This window comes from Gossypium arboreum, chromosome 12 (assembly GCF_025698485.1).
Source record: "Gossypium arboreum isolate Shixiya-1 chromosome 12, ASM2569848v2, whole genome shotgun sequence".
Lineage (NCBI taxonomy): Eukaryota > Viridiplantae > Streptophyta > Magnoliopsida > Malvales > Malvaceae > Gossypium > Gossypium arboreum.
Window position 1 is genome coordinate 7,045,292 of NC_069081.1, and position 17,540 is coordinate 7,062,831.

At 36.2% G+C, this 17,540-nt stretch overlaps 3 protein-coding genes across 3 annotated transcripts; 1 reads left to right on the top strand and 2 right to left on the bottom strand.

Annotated features, from left to right (window-relative positions):
• Positions 1–879: 879 nt before the first annotated feature.
• Positions 880–1,698, bottom strand: LOC108477638 (uncharacterized). Its single transcript, XM_017780158.1, has one exon. It carries the CDS (start codon positions 1,696–1,698, stop codon positions 880–882), a length of 819 nt encoding a protein of 272 aa, XP_017635647.1.
• A 1,252-nt stretch (positions 1,699–2,950) lies between these two features.
• Positions 2,951–3,886, top strand: LOC108477637 (uncharacterized). Its single transcript, XM_017780157.1, has one exon. It carries the CDS (start codon positions 2,951–2,953, stop codon positions 3,884–3,886), a length of 936 nt encoding a protein of 311 aa, XP_017635646.1.
• Positions 3,887–11,027: 7,141 nt separating this feature from the next.
• On the bottom strand, positions 11,028–11,417 carry LOC108477636 (uncharacterized). The gene has a single exon (XM_017780156.2). It carries the CDS (start codon positions 11,415–11,417, stop codon positions 11,028–11,030), a length of 390 nt encoding a protein of 129 aa, XP_017635645.2.
• Between the last annotated feature and the right edge of the window lie 6,123 nt (positions 11,418–17,540).

The window sequence follows — 17,540 nt, forward strand, 5'->3', positions numbered from 1 at the left end:
TTCTGCATATTTCAACAACAGTGCAGTTCTTGCGTTTTGCTACGTGATTTTGCTCAGATGTATAAGGTGTTGTGAACTCTTTGTTTGTTCCATTTGCCCCACGAAAGGTGTTGAATTCAGTTGTCATAAACTCACCTCCCTTACCTATTTGGAGAGTTGTTTTGTTCCTACTACAATTCAACTATTTGTAAAAACAAGGGATTTGCACGCAATATGTGCATGTTGCACATGTTGGCAACAAACAGAAAAATGGGTGGAGTTTATTATATGATTATCTTGTTGCGGCAGAGGGAGGAAATATCTGCATGCAAACTTGATAATTTCTACACATATTGCCAACAAATAGAAAAAAAAAAGAGAGTGGAGTTTAATGGTTGATATTTGGCAACAAGCTGGCCTCACCATTTTTCATTAATTGAAACGTGTGATAGATTTGAATATAAGCTTGCTGTTATCACTATTAATGCATACATCCGTGTGAATGGATTGATTATTGTTTAATTTAGAGACAAAAGGAATCCTACCAGCCTCAAACTTGATAAATTAATTGCATCATATATAAGAAGAAAGTAAAATACCAAAACCCAAGGTTAACTTTGTTTCATTACTATCTAGTACAAAAACCCAAGGTTAACTTTGTTTCATTACTATCTAATTACTGTTTTCTGTAACTTTTTTATTTTCTCTAGAAGAAAAGAAGGTCAAAACAAATGCTACTGAGAGAGGAAAAATAACAGGGAGCTTTTGTCGTATGGAAATGGAAAAGAGTATTTCATTTATATGCATGTATACATGTATGTATGTATGTATGTATGTATGTATGTATGTATGTATATTTGATTTCTATACATGATGTAATCCAAAATTGGGTTTGGTTTTTTACAGGGTAAGGATGTTAAGAAGCAAGACTCTTACTTTGATCATACACTTGAAGAGGCATTCAAGTCCATCTTCAAGATACTGAATAAACAACTCCAAGTTTTTTAGCTTGTTTTGCATATCAAGATTTATGATATCAGATTTGGTTATTCCGAAGGATTTCAAAGTAACATCAACCTTTTCGAATTCATTCACGTTTCTTCCAGCATCTTCACACGCTATTCTTCTTTGATGCAATAGTTTCGAAACTGATAACCAACTTCCAGGCTTTGGTCCGGAGATGAAAGATAACAAATCCTCAAACATAGAACAAGTCACTGCTTCAATCTCCTTCAGTATGCTAACAGTTTCTGAAAGTGAGACTGTGTTTTTCCTTTGTATGATTTTCAAGTTTCCCAATGACTTGTGGATAGTCTTTTTGGCAACTTTCCTAGAGCTCATGTATTTCCTCACTTCACTTACAATTTCGGCTTCACCGATTTTACTTTGACACAAAGTCAATTGAAGTTCACTTGCGCTTTCTTTTGTTTGCAGCACAATATCTTTAGCAGTGCTGCAAAGGTCGAGGAGTCTAAGAGAACCATTCAACAACTCATCAGCACATTCGTGGGCTAAAGCATGGTGGGACAGAAGCAATTGAAGAAACTTAACAACACAATCATACAAATCTTGAAAGCCATTTAGTTTATGGCTTATTGATGATGATGAAGTAGATGCCTCTTCAGAAGCCCTCAATCTATTCAAATGCTCATTAACTTCTATTGCTAGTGGGTGTTGTGTAGATGAGCGGGGAAAACTGTTGGATCGAGTGGCTGCCATTTTTTTTGTTCTAAGCAAAGAAGCCTATTTGTTGAATAAACGTTTCTTGCAATTTTCACTGAAATACTAGGCATCTGCTCCCAAGTTATATATATGTATATTCATATCTATCCATAAAGACAAAGGGAATCTCAAATGCTTCTTCTATCTGCTAATGTTGACATGATTAATTAAGATCTCGATCAAAGGTTGGTAGCAATGTTCATGAAATGCCTCCCCTCTACCATCTCTCCAGCTCACTATCCAAGCACTTTAATATATATATCCTTGCCATTTCTTTGTACACATTGAAACCATCCTAGTTGGCAATGCACGGGAGTTGGTGACATTTTTCAAATATATTAAGGAAAAACAGTCAATTGATTCATTATTTCTACGTATGTGTTAGCACTTACCATTATTTTTCATGCAATTTGTTGTTGAAGTTGGCCTGCATGCAGCATAAGAAGCAGCCAAGGAGTAGACCAAGCAACATGAGTCATGCGATAAAGTGTGGAAGATCAAGCTGCTGGAATATCTCCGGATGAAGTACATGCAGCTCTAAAGAAAAGGATCAAGCTGTTGTATTATTACCGGATAAAGTATGCATACAGCACATGAAGCAGCCAAGGAGCTGACTATGTAGCATAAGTTATGTAGATGAAGTATGAAGAAGCAGATCAAGCCGCACTTACAGCACATAAAGTACATGCAACTACTGAAATTGATGCTACTGTTCAATTTCGGTTTCATTTTGTTACATATGTAATATTTTGTAACTTAGTTAAATTAGAACTAAGTAGGTAGTTTATTTAATGTAATTGGGTGCTGATAAGATTGATAGATCAGCTAACCTAATTATGCAAGTTGTGATTTGCAAGTTGCAATGTGTAAGTTGTGCAAGTTGTGCAAGTTGCAATGAAGCCTAAAAATAGTAAGTGAAACCTGTCAAAGCTGATCAGCTTATAACTGGTATATGTATTGGCATTATGCCATCTTTTTTAATCAATGAATTTCAACAGAAATCATTCAAGAAAAATACTTTCTCAATTTCTGCTTTCTTTCACCAAGTAAAATTTTGTTTATTTATCCTGCAAATATCGAGCCTTTTTTAAGCTCAATCTTCCTTCATTCTTTATCCGGATTTATTATGTTGTTGCTTAAGTTTTTCACCGAGCTTCATACTTCGTCCGGATAAATTGTTCAAAAACCCAACAATTGGTATCTAGAGCCAAATTCTTAGTGGACCTGTCATATTTCAATCCTTAAAACCATGTCTTCCTCAGGATTCTCACCAGCGCCACCATCAGTGTTCAATGGAGAAGACTACCACATATGGGTAATAAAAATGAAGACTTACCTACAGAAATTTGACCTATGGGAGGTTATCAAATCAAAAGTTGAACCAGCACCTCTTAGAGCCAATCCAACAGTGGCTCAAATCAGACAACATTCTGATGAACTAACTAAAAGGCACAAAGCCATGTCTTGCATCCAGAACAGTGTGTCTAACGTGATTTTCACAAGAATCATGGCTTGTAAGTCACTAAAGCAGGCCTGGAATAAGATGAAGGAGGAGTTCCAATGGACTGAAAGAACAAGGCAGCAACAGCTACTGAATTTAAGAAGGGACTTTGAAAACTTGAAGATGAAGGAGGAAGAAACAGTGAAGCAATACTCTGACAGAATCATGGCTGTAGTAAACAACATAAGGCTACTTGGAGGACAATTTAGTGAAGTAAGAATTGTGGAGAAGGTGATCTCAACCTTACCTGAAAGGTATGAGGCAAAGATCTCATCTCTTGAAGACTCGAGGGAGTTGACCAGCATCTCATTGACAGAGCTAATCAATATTCTTTATGCTCAAGAGCAAAGGAGAGCAAGTAGACTGGAGGAGCATCAAGAAGGTACCTTACAAGCCAAAACCAGACTAGCCTCAAGCTTCTCTAGATACAAGGGGAAGAAAACCTGGTCAAACAAGCCAAAGACAGATGGTGCAAGAAAATATCCATCTTGCCCACACTGTAAAAGGCTAAGTTATTCGAGTGAAGTATGTTGGTTTAGGCCTGATGTGCAGTGCAAAATCTGCAAAAAGATAGGCCATGCAGACAAAGTTTGCAAAAACAAAGGCAAACAGAGGCCAAATCAACCTCAACAGCCAAGAGTTGAAACTCAAGTGGCAGAAGAAGAAAGTGATCAAGAAGAATGAGTCTTTGATGTCTCTTGCTCAGCTACTAAAAGAAAAGCCACAAAACGATGGCTAATTGACAATGGTTGCACAAACCACATGACCCCTATTACTGTTATCTTCAAGAAAATTGACAGAAGCTTCAAAACATGGGTGGAGGCTGGAAATGGACACTTCATCAAAGCAGAAGGCAAAGGAGATGTGCTGGTTGAAACTCCTACAGGTATGAAACTTGTTTCAAATGTACTTTTGGTGCCTAAAATAGATAGAAACATGCTCAGTATAGCTCAATTGCTAAAAAGGGGCTATTCTCTGGTGTTCAAAGGCAAGGAGTGCCTAATCAATGATCCAAATGGATCCAAGCTCATGTCAGTGACCATGGCTGACAAAAGCTTTATGGTGGACTGGAAAAAGGGTACAGACAGTGCCTACACAGCTGCTCGGGATGAATCCAAGCTGTGGTACAAAAGACTTGGCCTTGTCAATTACAACTCAATGACTCAGCTAACCAAAGAAAATTTGGTTGAAAACTTCACCAACTCAGTTGAAAAGGAAGAAGTTTGTGAAGTATGTCAGCTAGGAAAACAAGCACGACTACCATATCCTACAAACAAAGCATGAAGAGCTTCTGAAAGACTGCAACTTGTACACACTGATGTGTGTGGTCCAATGAAGACTCAATCTCTGAGTGGCAGCAAGTATTTCATCTTATTCATTGATGATTACTCGAGATATTGCTGGATTTATTTTTTGAAACAAAAATCAGAAGTGGCTTCAGTATTTTTGAAGTTTAAAGCTGCAGCAGAGACTGAAATAAGTTGCAAGTTGAAGACATTAAAGTCTGATAATGGGACTGAGTATGCTTCATCCGGGATACATTCGTTCTGTGATAAAGCAGGCATCAAACACTAGCTCACCAACACTTATACACCTCAACAAAATGGTGTAAGTGAAAGAAAGAACAGAAGCTTGATGGATATGGCCAGGTGCCTAATGTTTGAAAGAAATTTGCCTAAGACATTTTGGGCAGAAGCAGTTAACACTGCTATTTACCTCCAAAATAGGCTCCCAACCAAGGCTTTGGCTCAGAAAACTCCATTCAAGGCCTAGTTCGGATTCAAACCATCACTAGCTCACCTAAGAGTCTTTGGATGTGTATGTTACACTAATGTTCCAGCAGCAAAAAGAGACAAGCTTGATAAGAAAGCTCAACCTGGTATTCTGATGGGCTACAGCAGTATCAAGAAGGGTTATAGGATACTTGATCCTTCAACAAACAAAGTCTTTGTAAGCAGAGATGTAGTATTCAATGAGAAGTCAAGCTGGAATTGGGATAAAAATGAACCAGAGGCAGTCTCTGAAGATCTTGCAACAGATCAAGCTGAAGCTAATCAAAATGGTCCTAAAATGGACATTGATGATGAACCAGTTAGAGGCATTAGACCATTGGCTGAGATTTATGAAAGAGCTGAAGTAGCTGCTGTTGAACCATGCTATTTTGAAGAAGCTGAAGCTCAACAAGGATGGAAGTAGGCCATGCTCAATGAGATGGGCATGATTGATAAGAATCAAACTTGGGATTTAGTTCCAAGACTAGCCAACAAGAAGGTTATTGGAGTGAAAAGGGTGTTTCGAGCCAAGCAAAATGCTGATGGTAGTTTGAACAAACTCAAATCAAGGCTGGTTGTAAAGGGATCAGTCAGAACTATGCAGCATGCAAGCCAAGGAGGAGTGTTGAAGTTGGCCTGCATGTAGCATAAGAAGCAGCCAAGAAGCAGACCAAGCAACACAAGTCATGCGGATGAAGTATTGAAGATCAAGCTGGAAAATCAAGCTGTTGGAATATCTCCGAATGAAGTACATGCAGCTGTAAAGAAAAGGATCAAGCTGTTGTATTATTATCAAATAAAGTATGCATACAGCACATAAAGCAGCCAAGGAGCTAACTATGTAGAACAAGTTATGCGGATGAAGTATGAAGAAGCAGATCAAGCCGCACTTACAGCACATAAAGTACATGCAACTACTGAAGTTGATGCTACTGTTCAATTTCGGTTTCATTTTGTTACTTTATTTAATATTTTGTAACTTAGTTAAATTATAACTAAGTAGGTAGTGTATTTAATGTAATTGGGTGCTGATAAGATTGGTAGATCAGCTAACCTAATTGTGCAAGTTGTGATTTGCAAGTTGCAATGTGCAAGTTGTACAAGTTGCAATAAAGCCTAAAAATAGTAAGTGATACCTGTCAAAGCTGACCAGCTTATGACTAGTATATGTATTGGCATTATGCCATCTTTTTTAATCAATGAATTTCAATAGAAATCATTCAAGAAAAATACTCTCTCAATTTTTGCTTTCTTTCACCAAGTAAAATTCTATTTGTTTATCCTGCAAATATCGATACTTTTTTAAGCTCAATCTTCCTTCATTCTTTATCCTGATTTATTACGTTGTTGCTCAAGTTTTATACTGAGCTTCATACTTCCTCCGGATAAATTGTTCAAAAACCCAACAAATTTGATAACCAAGTAAAGAAAGGTCTGAAGTTGAACAAGATCTACTTTCTGATCCTTCCTTCCTTTTCCCGTAAAATAAGAAAATTTTATGATTAACATAATATCAAATTAGTATCTTTTCATTGCCATCTTCCATGTGATAAACTGACGGGCATGGAGTTTTTAATTTTTAGCAAGTCTTCCATTGTCTTCAATGGGACAAGAGGAATCTGGCACTCACATATTCATAGAAATGTTTTCGAGATATTCCAAGATACCAGTTGTGATGACGAGGCTCTATAATTCAACTTGGGAAAATTAAAGGTAGGTTTAAATTATCGGGATTGGGGTGTAAGTTTTGGATATTAGCATGTCTTGGATAAAAGTATTTTCAAGTTTTTTCTTGCTCGTGGTTGAATATGTTTGAAGTAAAAATTACGCAACCATTTTGGAAATATAACTAAATGATTTCACAAGAGGTAGAATTTTGAGAAAGAAGATTGTATAATCTTTGTGTTAGAATTAAGTGACTCAAAATTCTTATTTAAATAAAATACGATGGAAAATAAAATAAAAGTAAAACCCATATAGAACTAGACTTCTTTTATTTTATTTTAGAATAAGGTTTTAAACCTTATTAAACTCCATCTATTTTATATTGATTAGGATAAGGTGTTTCAATCCTACTAGAATATGGCTTTGCAAGCCTATAAATAGACATAGTCTATTCCTCTTGTATTTGAGAGTAAAAATTTTTCGACATAGTGAATTTTCTTCTCCTCTCGCCTGTGGTTTTTTCCAAAGGGTTTCACGTAAAATTTATGTGTTCTTTATTTTTATTTATTTTATTCTATTTTATTTTTCACAAATTGGTATCGAGCTTAGGGTTATTCATCTCGATCACGGTAATGGCGTCTTTGAAGTATGAAATTCATTGTTGATTGCAACACCGATTTGCGTTGTGGCAAATTAAGATGCAAGCGCTTCTTGCACATGGATCTAGAGGATGCCCCTAGGATAGATAAGATGCCTTCGACATTAACAGATGAAGAGAAGAAGCGTAAGGATCGAAAGGCATTAACACAATTACATCCGCATTTGTCCAACGAAATTTTGCGGGATGTGATGAAAGAGAAAACCGCCACGCATTATGGAAGAGGCTAGAACAAATATGTATGTCGAAAACTCTAACAAGCAAGTTGCATATGAAGCGGCGTCTTTATGCTCATCGCTTGGAGGAAGGTGCGTCAGACACGAACACTTAACAAAGTTTAAAGAAATTCTCTCAAACTTGGAGGCCATGGAGGTTCAAGATGATAAGGAAGATCTAGGGTTGATTCTACTTTGTTCGTTGTTCTGCCTTATTCAACCTTTAGAGACACGATTTTATATAGCCGCGAGTCTCTCACAGCTTGATGAGGTTTATGATTCTTTAACCTCGTATGATAAGATGAAGCATCTTGTGGTTAAACCCAACTCTCGTGGAGAGGGTCTCATTGTTCGTGGGAGACAAAACCGGAATGTTGATGATGATCGTGGTAGAACACAGAACGGAATCCTCGTGGTAAATCTAAGGGTAGATCGAAATCTTCAAACAGAGGTAAAACTTGCAACTTCGCAAGAAGAAAGGGCACATTAAACTGAAAGTGCTATAAGCTACAAAATAAGATTAAAAGGAGGTGCGAATCAAAGGGAAAACAAATTAAAATTCGGTGAAGTCGATGTTGTAGAAGACTACAAACGATGGTGAACTTCTAGTTGCTTCACAATGATTCTAAAGTAAACGAGGAGTGGATACTTGATTCAGTGCACCTTCCACATGAGTCCCAATCGGGATTGGTTTACAACTTATGAAACAAAGATTCAAGGTGTTGTTTTGATGGGAAATAATGCTTCATGTAAAATCGCAGTGTTGGAACAATTAAAGTTAAGATGTTTGATGGAGTTGTCGAATACTTAGTGACGTGCGGCATGTTCCGAATTGAAAAGAAATTTAATTTCGTTGAGTACTCTTGATTCAAAAGGGCAGATACACAAATGAAAGTGGGTTTTAAAGATTTCAAAGGGTCCCTTGTTGTGATGAAAGGGCAAAGAAAGATTGCCAAGTTATATGTTTTATGTGGTTCTATCATATCGGTGATGCAATTGCCGCTTCCTCTTCCTTGTCGATGATGATATTACTAAACTTTGGCATATGCGCCTAGGGCATATGAGTGAGAATGGCATGGCGAAATTAAGCAAAGAGGACTTCTTAATGGGCAAGGAATTTGCAAACCGAATTTCGTGAGCACCGTGTTTTTGGGAAGCAAAAGAGAGTTCGATTCACTAGAGGAATCCATAACACGAAGGAAACGTTGGAGTATATCCATTCGATCGTGGGGGCCGTCCAGAGTGCCTTCGAGAGGTGGAGCTAATTATATGCTAACCTTTATTGATGATTTTCCGAAAAAGTTTGGGCGTTCTTCCCAAAGCGTAAAAGCGATGTGTTTTCCACATTTAAGTCTTGGAAAATTATGATTGAAAAGCAGACGGAAAATGATAAAATACCTCCGCATGCATAATGGCTTAGAGTTCTGCTCGATGAGTTTAATAGATTGTGCAAGTCGAAGGATCATGAGACACTTGACGATTCGTCATACTCCACAAAAAAACGGCGTTGCGAGCGAATGAACAGAACGATCATGGAGAAGGTTCGATGTATGTTGTCAAATGCCAACTTACCAAGTCATTTTGGGCGTATGCGACCTCTCATCGCATGTTTTTGATCAACCGATCTCCATCCGCTGCCATTGAGAAAAGACTCCACAAGAGGTATGGTCCGTAATCCCGCTAATTATTCGATTTAAAGATTTTTGGGTGTCCTGCGTATGCTCATGTTGATAATGGAAAATTGGAACCAAGATCCATTAAATGCGTTTTCTTGGTTATAAAGTGGTGTAAAAGGCTATAAGTTATGGTGTCCTGAAAATAGAAAAGTTGTGATTAGCAGAGATGTTGTTTTTGATGAAACCGCTATGCTACCTAACTTATCTCTTAAAGACTCTTCCAATAAAGAAAACCAAAAGCGGTGGAGCATCGATTAATACGTAATCAACTCCTCAAGCCAAGACAAAAATTGAGAATAGAGTTGCTTCTTCACCGCAATACTCTATCGCCAAAAACAGGACAAGAAGAGAAATTAAACCTCCAAAGAAGTATGCCGAGGTTGATCTAGTTGCTTATGCTTTAAATGTGGTGAAGATATAGATGCGAATCAAGAGCCATTTAATTATTCGAGGCGATTAGTCTGTGAAGACTCGTAAAAGTGGATGTTTGCTATGCAAGAGGAGATGGAATCACTCCACAAAAAGCAGAACATGGGATCTTGTAAAACTTCCTAAAGGTAAAAAGGTTGTTCGTTGTAAATGGGTGTTTAAAAGAAAGAAGGGACTCAGGAGTTGAAGAACCCGGATATAAAGCAAGGCTTGTTGCAAAGGGTGACAATCAGTGCCATCTTTCTTACAAAAGATCAAATGTTTCATGAGAGAACAAAACACATTGATATTCGGTATCATTTTGTTCGTGATATTATTGCTCGTGGTGATATTGTTGTGAGCAAAATTAGCACTCATGAAAATCCTGCAGATATGATGACTAAGTCACTTCCTATAACCAAGTTTGAGCATTGCTTAGACTTGGTTGGTGTTCATTGTTGAAGTTAAACCCTTAAGGGTTTTTGGAAGAGGTGAAGAACTTGTTTATTGAAAGTTCGCGATGAAGAACTTGTTCATTGAGAATTTGTGTCAAGGTGGAGATTGTTAGAATTAAGTGACCCAAAATTCTTATTTAAATAAAATACGATGGAAAATAAAATAAAAGTAAAACCCATATAGAACTAGACTTCTTTTATTTTATTTTAGAATAAGGTTTTTAAACCTTATTAAACTCCATCTATTTTATATTGATTAGGATAAGGTGTTTCAATCCTACTAGAATATGGCTTTGCAAGCCTATAAATAGACATAGTCTATTCCTCTTGTATTTGAGAGTAAAAATTTTTCGACATAGTGAATTTTCTTCTCCTCTGCCCGTGGTTTTTTTCTCGAAAGGGTTTCCACGTAAAATTTATGTGTTCTTTATTTTAATTTATTTTATTCTATTTTATTTTTCACACTTTGTATTTCTTTTCTATTGTATAACCTCTGTAAAATTACAGTATATATGTACAACTGCGATGCCAATATTTAACAAATTGATGATATTAAGAACAAGAACTCTAGTTTTGATCATACGCTGAGAGGGTTTCAAGGCCTTCTTCAAGATCTTGGATGCTCAACTCGAGCTTTCAAGCTCCTTTTGCACGTTCTCGACATGCTTCATGTTTTGGATTTGATGTAGAACGCACTGCAGCTTTAGCATTCAAAATTTCATTTGCTTTCGTTCTTCCTCGCACATTTCTTTCTTCCGGTGCATTAGCTTGAAACCAGCGACCAACGGCTCGATTTTGATTCGCCTCGGCCTTGAAATAAAGGACAATACGGATTCTAGCACGCTAATGGTAATCGCTTCTACATCTCTTAAGACGCTAATCACAGCTCCATTCTCGCCAGAGTACTTGAGTTTATTCAGATATGCTTCAAGTTCGTAAGGCCTTGCAGATTGCCTTTTCATGGTTTTCCTAGATGTCAAGTATTTCCTAAACTCATTAGCAAGCCCTTCGGCTCCACATCTTTTGCAAAAATTGATTGAAGCTCTTGTGTGCATTCCTTTGTCTGCAACAAGGCATCCTTAGCAGTGGTACATACATCCAAGAGCATGAGAGATCCATCCAAAAGCTCTTCAACCATTTCCCTTTGCTTCTCTTGGGCGAGAGCTTGTTGGGTGAGGGGAAATTGAAGCAATACATCAACACATTTATGCAAATCCTGAAGACCACTTAGATTGTGGCCTATCGATGATGATGTAGAGGCTGATTGAGATGCCCTCAATCGGTTCAAGGTCTCGTCGATTTGTGAAACGATGGGGTGTTGCCTTAAGGGCAAGTTGTTCGATCGAGCATGGTAAGAGGCTGCCATTTTCTTGTTATGCAAAAGTGATATGTGTCTTCAACTCTGCTTAGCTATTTGCTGTAGTCCCCTTACCATATGCTCAACATATATATTACAGGTTGAGGGCAGACACGAGGAATCTCAACCATTTTAAATATCAATTGGAAGCAAGCAACATGAACTAGCTCGATCTCGATCCCCACAACTATCGCCAAAATGTTTCTGCTGTGTCTCCTCTCCACAATCATCACAACTCATCACCCTTCGGTAGCAACAAACACTACTAGTTTTCAATGCCATAATATCCATATATACAAATATTATATAATAATGTGCACAGTGGTACTACATTCAATGCCTTGTATTAATGAACCATTTGATTTTAACTTGTCTCGTCTTCCTCTCGTTATTGCTGTCTTTTGATTAGGTTCTGCAAGGAGGCAAAATCCACTTGCTTCTAACAATTTATTTTTTTTATGCAGCAACACATGTATGGGAATGAAATTATTTCTTTTATTATTATTACTACCATTTTTTTAGCCGATACGAGTCCTTTTGCTGGTTTTGCATCTCAACATGATGTGTTCATCTCCTGACCCACAACCAGCATCAACATTTTCAAATTCATTAATGTCTCATCCTGTTTGCTATTCGATTCTGGAAACTAACAACCAGCCGGCCTTCTTTCATTTTTCTTTTGGCCCTGAGATACGGGACAACAAATTCTCAAACATGTAACAAGTCACGGTTGCAATCTCCCTTACCAAGTTAACCATGGCCTTGTTATCATCATCATCTCGAAAAGAGAAAAAAAATGTTCTGTTTCCGAGCCCTTTACATTTTTCAATGAATTTTGGATATGGATTCTACTAAATTTGGTGCTTCATTGTTTATCTATCTTCTACTATATATACAAGTAACAACTCTCTATATGTAAATTTAAGTCCCATTACTAGGAATTTCAAATATCTCCACATTTGTTCCTTCTTTCCCGCTTTAATTAAAAAAAAAATTCTTTTGTATTTTTCATTGCTTATTATTTTATCAAGTCTAGCTAAATTTCAGTCTAGCCTAAGGGTAACAAAAAATTGGTGTTGGAATTGTGAGATTTGAAACGGCACTTCATCTCATGTTTGCCTTGATATTCACTTTTTTCTCTAAATTACGAGAAAGATAAAGATGTCTCTTAGTATCACTTTTGGCTTCATTTCGAGAAAGACTCCTTGTTCGATGCTTTGAACAATACACGGTTGTTAAACATAGCTTGATCCGTAATTGTCATTTTATTTCATTGAAGAACAAATCGGCATGGTTTGATTGGGTGTGCAATTGGATGATGTCATGGGAACTAGCTATCTAATTTAAATGGTCTGTGCAATTGATAGCGTTAATTAAAGTCAGGTTTTCTTATTCTCAAGGCTGTCGAATAATTTAAATGTTCTCGACCCCTCGAAAATCTTGACAGAAATGAAAAATGACTATGAACATCTTTTGACTTTTTCGATGGAGAAGCTCAAAACAATCTAGTCATACTCCGTTTATCGGAATCTCAGAGCTTCATTTTGGCCTGTTTCTTTCTGTTGCACATGTCTTCCATCTTTTGTGCTCTTTCAGATAAAATCACAAACTCTTTCGATTCAAGTGCTCCCACTAACATTCAGATATCTTCGTTCAGACCCCAATCGAAACAGATGCACATTTCATCTTCTGTCGGCACAATCTCTCAGGCGTACTTACTAAGTCGGATGAATTCTCATTCATACTTTGCCACATAGTCTAAAATTCTCCCTTCAATTCTAAAAATTCTCCCTTTTTTTCTTTTTAAGGTACCATCACCTGATATATTTCTTATTGAATTCATATAGAAAGAAAAGGGAAACAATGGATAACCATATGGAATCCTTAGTAAGTCAATATGAAATTTACTTAACTTACCATGTTGTCAGGTCGTGTGGATTCAATTAGGCTGTGTGGGTTTATTGTTCGCTTCTCCCACGACTATGCCAAGGGGGTGTGTGGGTTACACGATCATGTCACCGTGCCATGTAACTCTCTATGACTATATGTGTCAAGAGAAAATTAAAAAAATTTTGACTCCAGTATGCACATAGTCCATGAAGCCCCCGTGTGTCTAAGTAGTATGTCCCACATGGCCATGTAGTCAGCCTATGTGGATTACTCCAGACCGTGTTCATCTCCTAACCCACAACTAGCATCAACATTTTCAAATTTATTAATGCCTCTTCCTACTTGCTATTCGATTCTGGAAACTAACAACCAGTTGGTCTTCTTTCATTGTTCTTTTTGTTGGCGTTTTATCAGCAGGAAAAGCAGAAAATAGGAAATAAGGAATAAAGTAGCAAGATGCATGAAACATTGTACTTGCTCACAAACGTGCAGCAAGGAATGAAAAATCGATTTTTATTACCATAAATAAAGTAATACATGACTTTTATAAATAATATTTTCTACCAAACACAACTACTACCACTAATCAGTTTAGTAATTGTGAGACATTGCTTTTACACTAAAACAAGCATATCAAATAATTTATTCAGCTACCTAAACATATTAAGCTGTCATCAAGCTTGTTCATTTTCAACCAAACAAAAGTACAATGTAACTAAACAAGAACTTGCAATTGCAGCAATCATACGACCTGCAGCATACATACAAGCTGCAAGCTCTTCAACAAAATCATTATAGCAGCATGGTTGGCCACTTTTCTACACTTCTCCTTGGTATCCATGTTGCAAATATCAATTGTCAATTTTTTTAGCTTGGCAGTCCCAAGATGCTTTGTCTCAAGCTGACCCTACTCAAATAATTCATCTACAACCTTAGTCGTATTCTCAACCAAATCTGAGTCGCACATCTAACTATCCCAGTATTTTGTGTCAAATTTTTTCTTCATATGGAGTCTTGCTTACACTAACTTTGACTTGCATTTAGACTATCTTCCATTTTGGCTTGCACTTAGACTGTCTGCCACTTTGACTTTCACCCACTTTTGGAGTGCACTTAAACTGTCTGCCACTTTGACTTGCATTTAGAATCTCCGCCACTTTGGCTTGCACTTAGACTGTCCACCACTTTGGCTTGCACCCACCTTTGGCTTACATTTAGATCATCCACCACCTAGCTGGCAATTTTTTGGCTTGTTCTTACTCCATCAACTCCTCATTCAGGTTATCCCAAGATTTTTTAGAAGTCTTACATGGGTGAGCTGCTATGGTCTTAACAATCATCCCTCAAACATAACAAGCTTTGAGAACTTCTGTCTTTCTTAACAAGCAACAAAAGCAAAATCAATAGCCCTCAAAGACTTAGGCGCACGATACCAATTGTTGGTGTTTTATCAGCAACAAAAGTAGAAAATGGGACAAAGAACAAAGTAGCAAGATGCATGAAACATTTTACTTGCTCACAAATGTGCAACAAAGAAGGAAAGGCTGATTTTCATGACCATAAACAAAGCAATACATGACTTTTATAGATAAATTTTTTCTACCAAACACAACTATTACCACTAATTAGCCTAATAAGCTATGAAACATTGCTTGTACACTAAAACAAGCCAACCAAACAAATTATTCAGCTACTTAAACACATCAAGTTGTCATCAAGCTTGTTCATTTTCAGCTAAACAAAATTACAATGTAACTAAACAAGGAACTTTCTATTGTAGCAGACATATGTGCTGCAACATGCATACAAGCTGCAAGCTCTTCAACAAAATCATCACAACAACTTGGTTGGCCACTTTTCAACACTTTTGGCCTTGAGATAAGGGACAATAAACAACCTAAAGAGATCCATGCAACAACTCATTAATGCATTCATTGTATTTTTCTTGGGCTAAAACTTGGTGGGAAAATGGCAAACGAAGCAACTTATCAACACCACCATAGAAGTCCTGGAGGCTATTTGGTTTATGGCTTACTGATGAATGAAGATGAGGTTGATGTAGCATCAACAAGAAGTTCAAAATATTTGGATGAGATATAGTTCTTTGATTTTATGAAAACAGTTTCTTCAAGGTTGTTATGTTATAACTCTTCCAAAATTTTTTGTTTAGCAGAGTGATTAGCTATGTGCTGGTAAGTTTCCATGCAATAAATAAACATTAATGACACATTTAGTTCACTGGAATGGAATAGGGCTGTAATGGAATAGTCATTTTGTGAGATGAAATAAGGTTGTAATGGAATTGAATAGACATAAAAGTGACATAATTGGATAGACTGGAATGAGTATTGTAATAGTATTTGTCGAAACCATTTTTAAATCAAGTTTTGGAAAATGGGAATCGACTTTAAAAAAAACAAAAACGGGAGTCGCCACAATCTTTTTAGGTGTGATTGGGTCACTTTATAAAATGTTTTGTTTTAAAACATTAATTTTGGTCTACGAAAGTCGAGAAAACGGATTCGGGAGTCGGTTACATACGAGGAAGGGTTAGCACCCTCGTAACGCCCAAAAATTGGTACCTAATTGATTATCAAGTGTCTTTAATGTCGGAAATTTGAAAGTTTTAAGATGCAAACCTCTTTTAATTAGAATGTCTCAATTTTGAAAATTAAGGCTCACTTATTTTAAACGAGTCAAAACATCACATCCAGTAAGTTAGGACGCAACATTTTAAAACTTTCCAAACTAAGCTCGACTTTCGAAATTTTCTATCTCGAAACAACAAAACGCCATATCCAGTAAGTTAGGACACTATGTTTTGAAATCTCAAAATAATTGTTTAAGTTTTGAAAACTCAAAATCACTTAGAAGGGTGCTTGACTATTAGAATTCAACGAGAAAAGTCGCAACCCAGTAAGTTAGGGCACTACCTTTCTCGAAGTTTCCAAACATCAAGCATTGCCTTTTTTTTAAAAAAACAACCTTGGAATATTATTTTAAATGGCGTTTTAGGATGACATATTAATGCATCATGAAGCATAGATGTACAAAATATTCTCACATTTCCATACAAACATAAATAATATCATTAAGACAAAACTAAATAACATGAACATACGTTTAATGAAAAGAATCATACTAGGTAAATATAAGATAATAAACAAATAAAAACATTGAGTAAACTAAAAGAAAAACATAATACATGCAAAAATTATACAACAATATATATCATAAAATAGCACATAAAAGAAATAATTAAACATAGCATATAAAAAATGAAACTATGCACAAATAAGATAAATGACATACACTAAAAAATGAATAAATAGAACATTTACAAATTATAAAAATATAATGCAATAGTTCAAAATACATGAAATGATAATATAATATATATACATGCATAGAAAATATATATTTGAAAATAAACTATATAAAAGGTTAAATATTATAATATATAAAATACATAATCAAATGTATAAAAGATAGGAATAAATATACATATTTGAAAAATGAAGAAATTAAAATAAAAAAAAGGGTTGAAAAACTAAGATAGATGAAGAATAAAATAAGAACAAATTACAGAGAGTAAGAACGTAAGAGGGAGAGAAATTTGAGTGAATGCTCTCAAGAATTCTTATTGCTTCCCAAAACTCAAGTGTGTTAGAATGAAGGGAGAGGCCTCTATTTATAGTTGAGCCTCCCCAAATCCAACGGTACAGATCAATTACATCGACGGTTAAGATTAAAGGATATCTACAAATTAAATCTCCAAGATTACAAGATCATATCTTCAAGATTGCATATCATATCTAAGATTGTATCATATCTAAGATTGCATATCATATCTAAGATTGCATAATTATATGTTTGTAATTTTGTACTGGACTTGGACTTTGTTTTATTTTTATTTTTTGGGGGTTTATTATTTTAAATACTGGAATAGGCCGGGCAAAAATGGCCTATCACAGCTGCCCCTCTTTGCTCATTGTCGTGTAATGAGAATAGAACAAAGACTATAAAAGGACCCATTTTGCCCGGTCTCATCAGCTTTAGACTTCATGGTCCTCAATCTGCTCCTTGCAAACTCAGGATTGTCATGTTGATGTTTTCGATCCTCTCTGTCGAATACAGAGATGTCAAATCTGCTACCTTCAATTCGTTCCTTGACAATACAGAGATGTCAAATCATCTTGGATCTACTTCAGCGTAAACACCTGAAGGTCAGATCTACTATGT

Coding starts and splice junctions, on each gene's coding strand:
- LOC108477637 (XM_017780157.1), top strand. CDS start 2,951: ATGTCTTCCTCAGGATTCTCACCAGCGCCACCATCAGTGTTCAATGGA.
- LOC108477636 (XM_017780156.2), bottom strand. CDS start 11,417: ATGGCAGCCTCTTACCATGCTCGATCGAACAACTTGCCCTTAAGGCAA.
- LOC108477638 (XM_017780158.1), bottom strand. CDS start 1,698: ATGGCAGCCACTCGATCCAACAGTTTTCCCCGCTCATCTACACAACAC.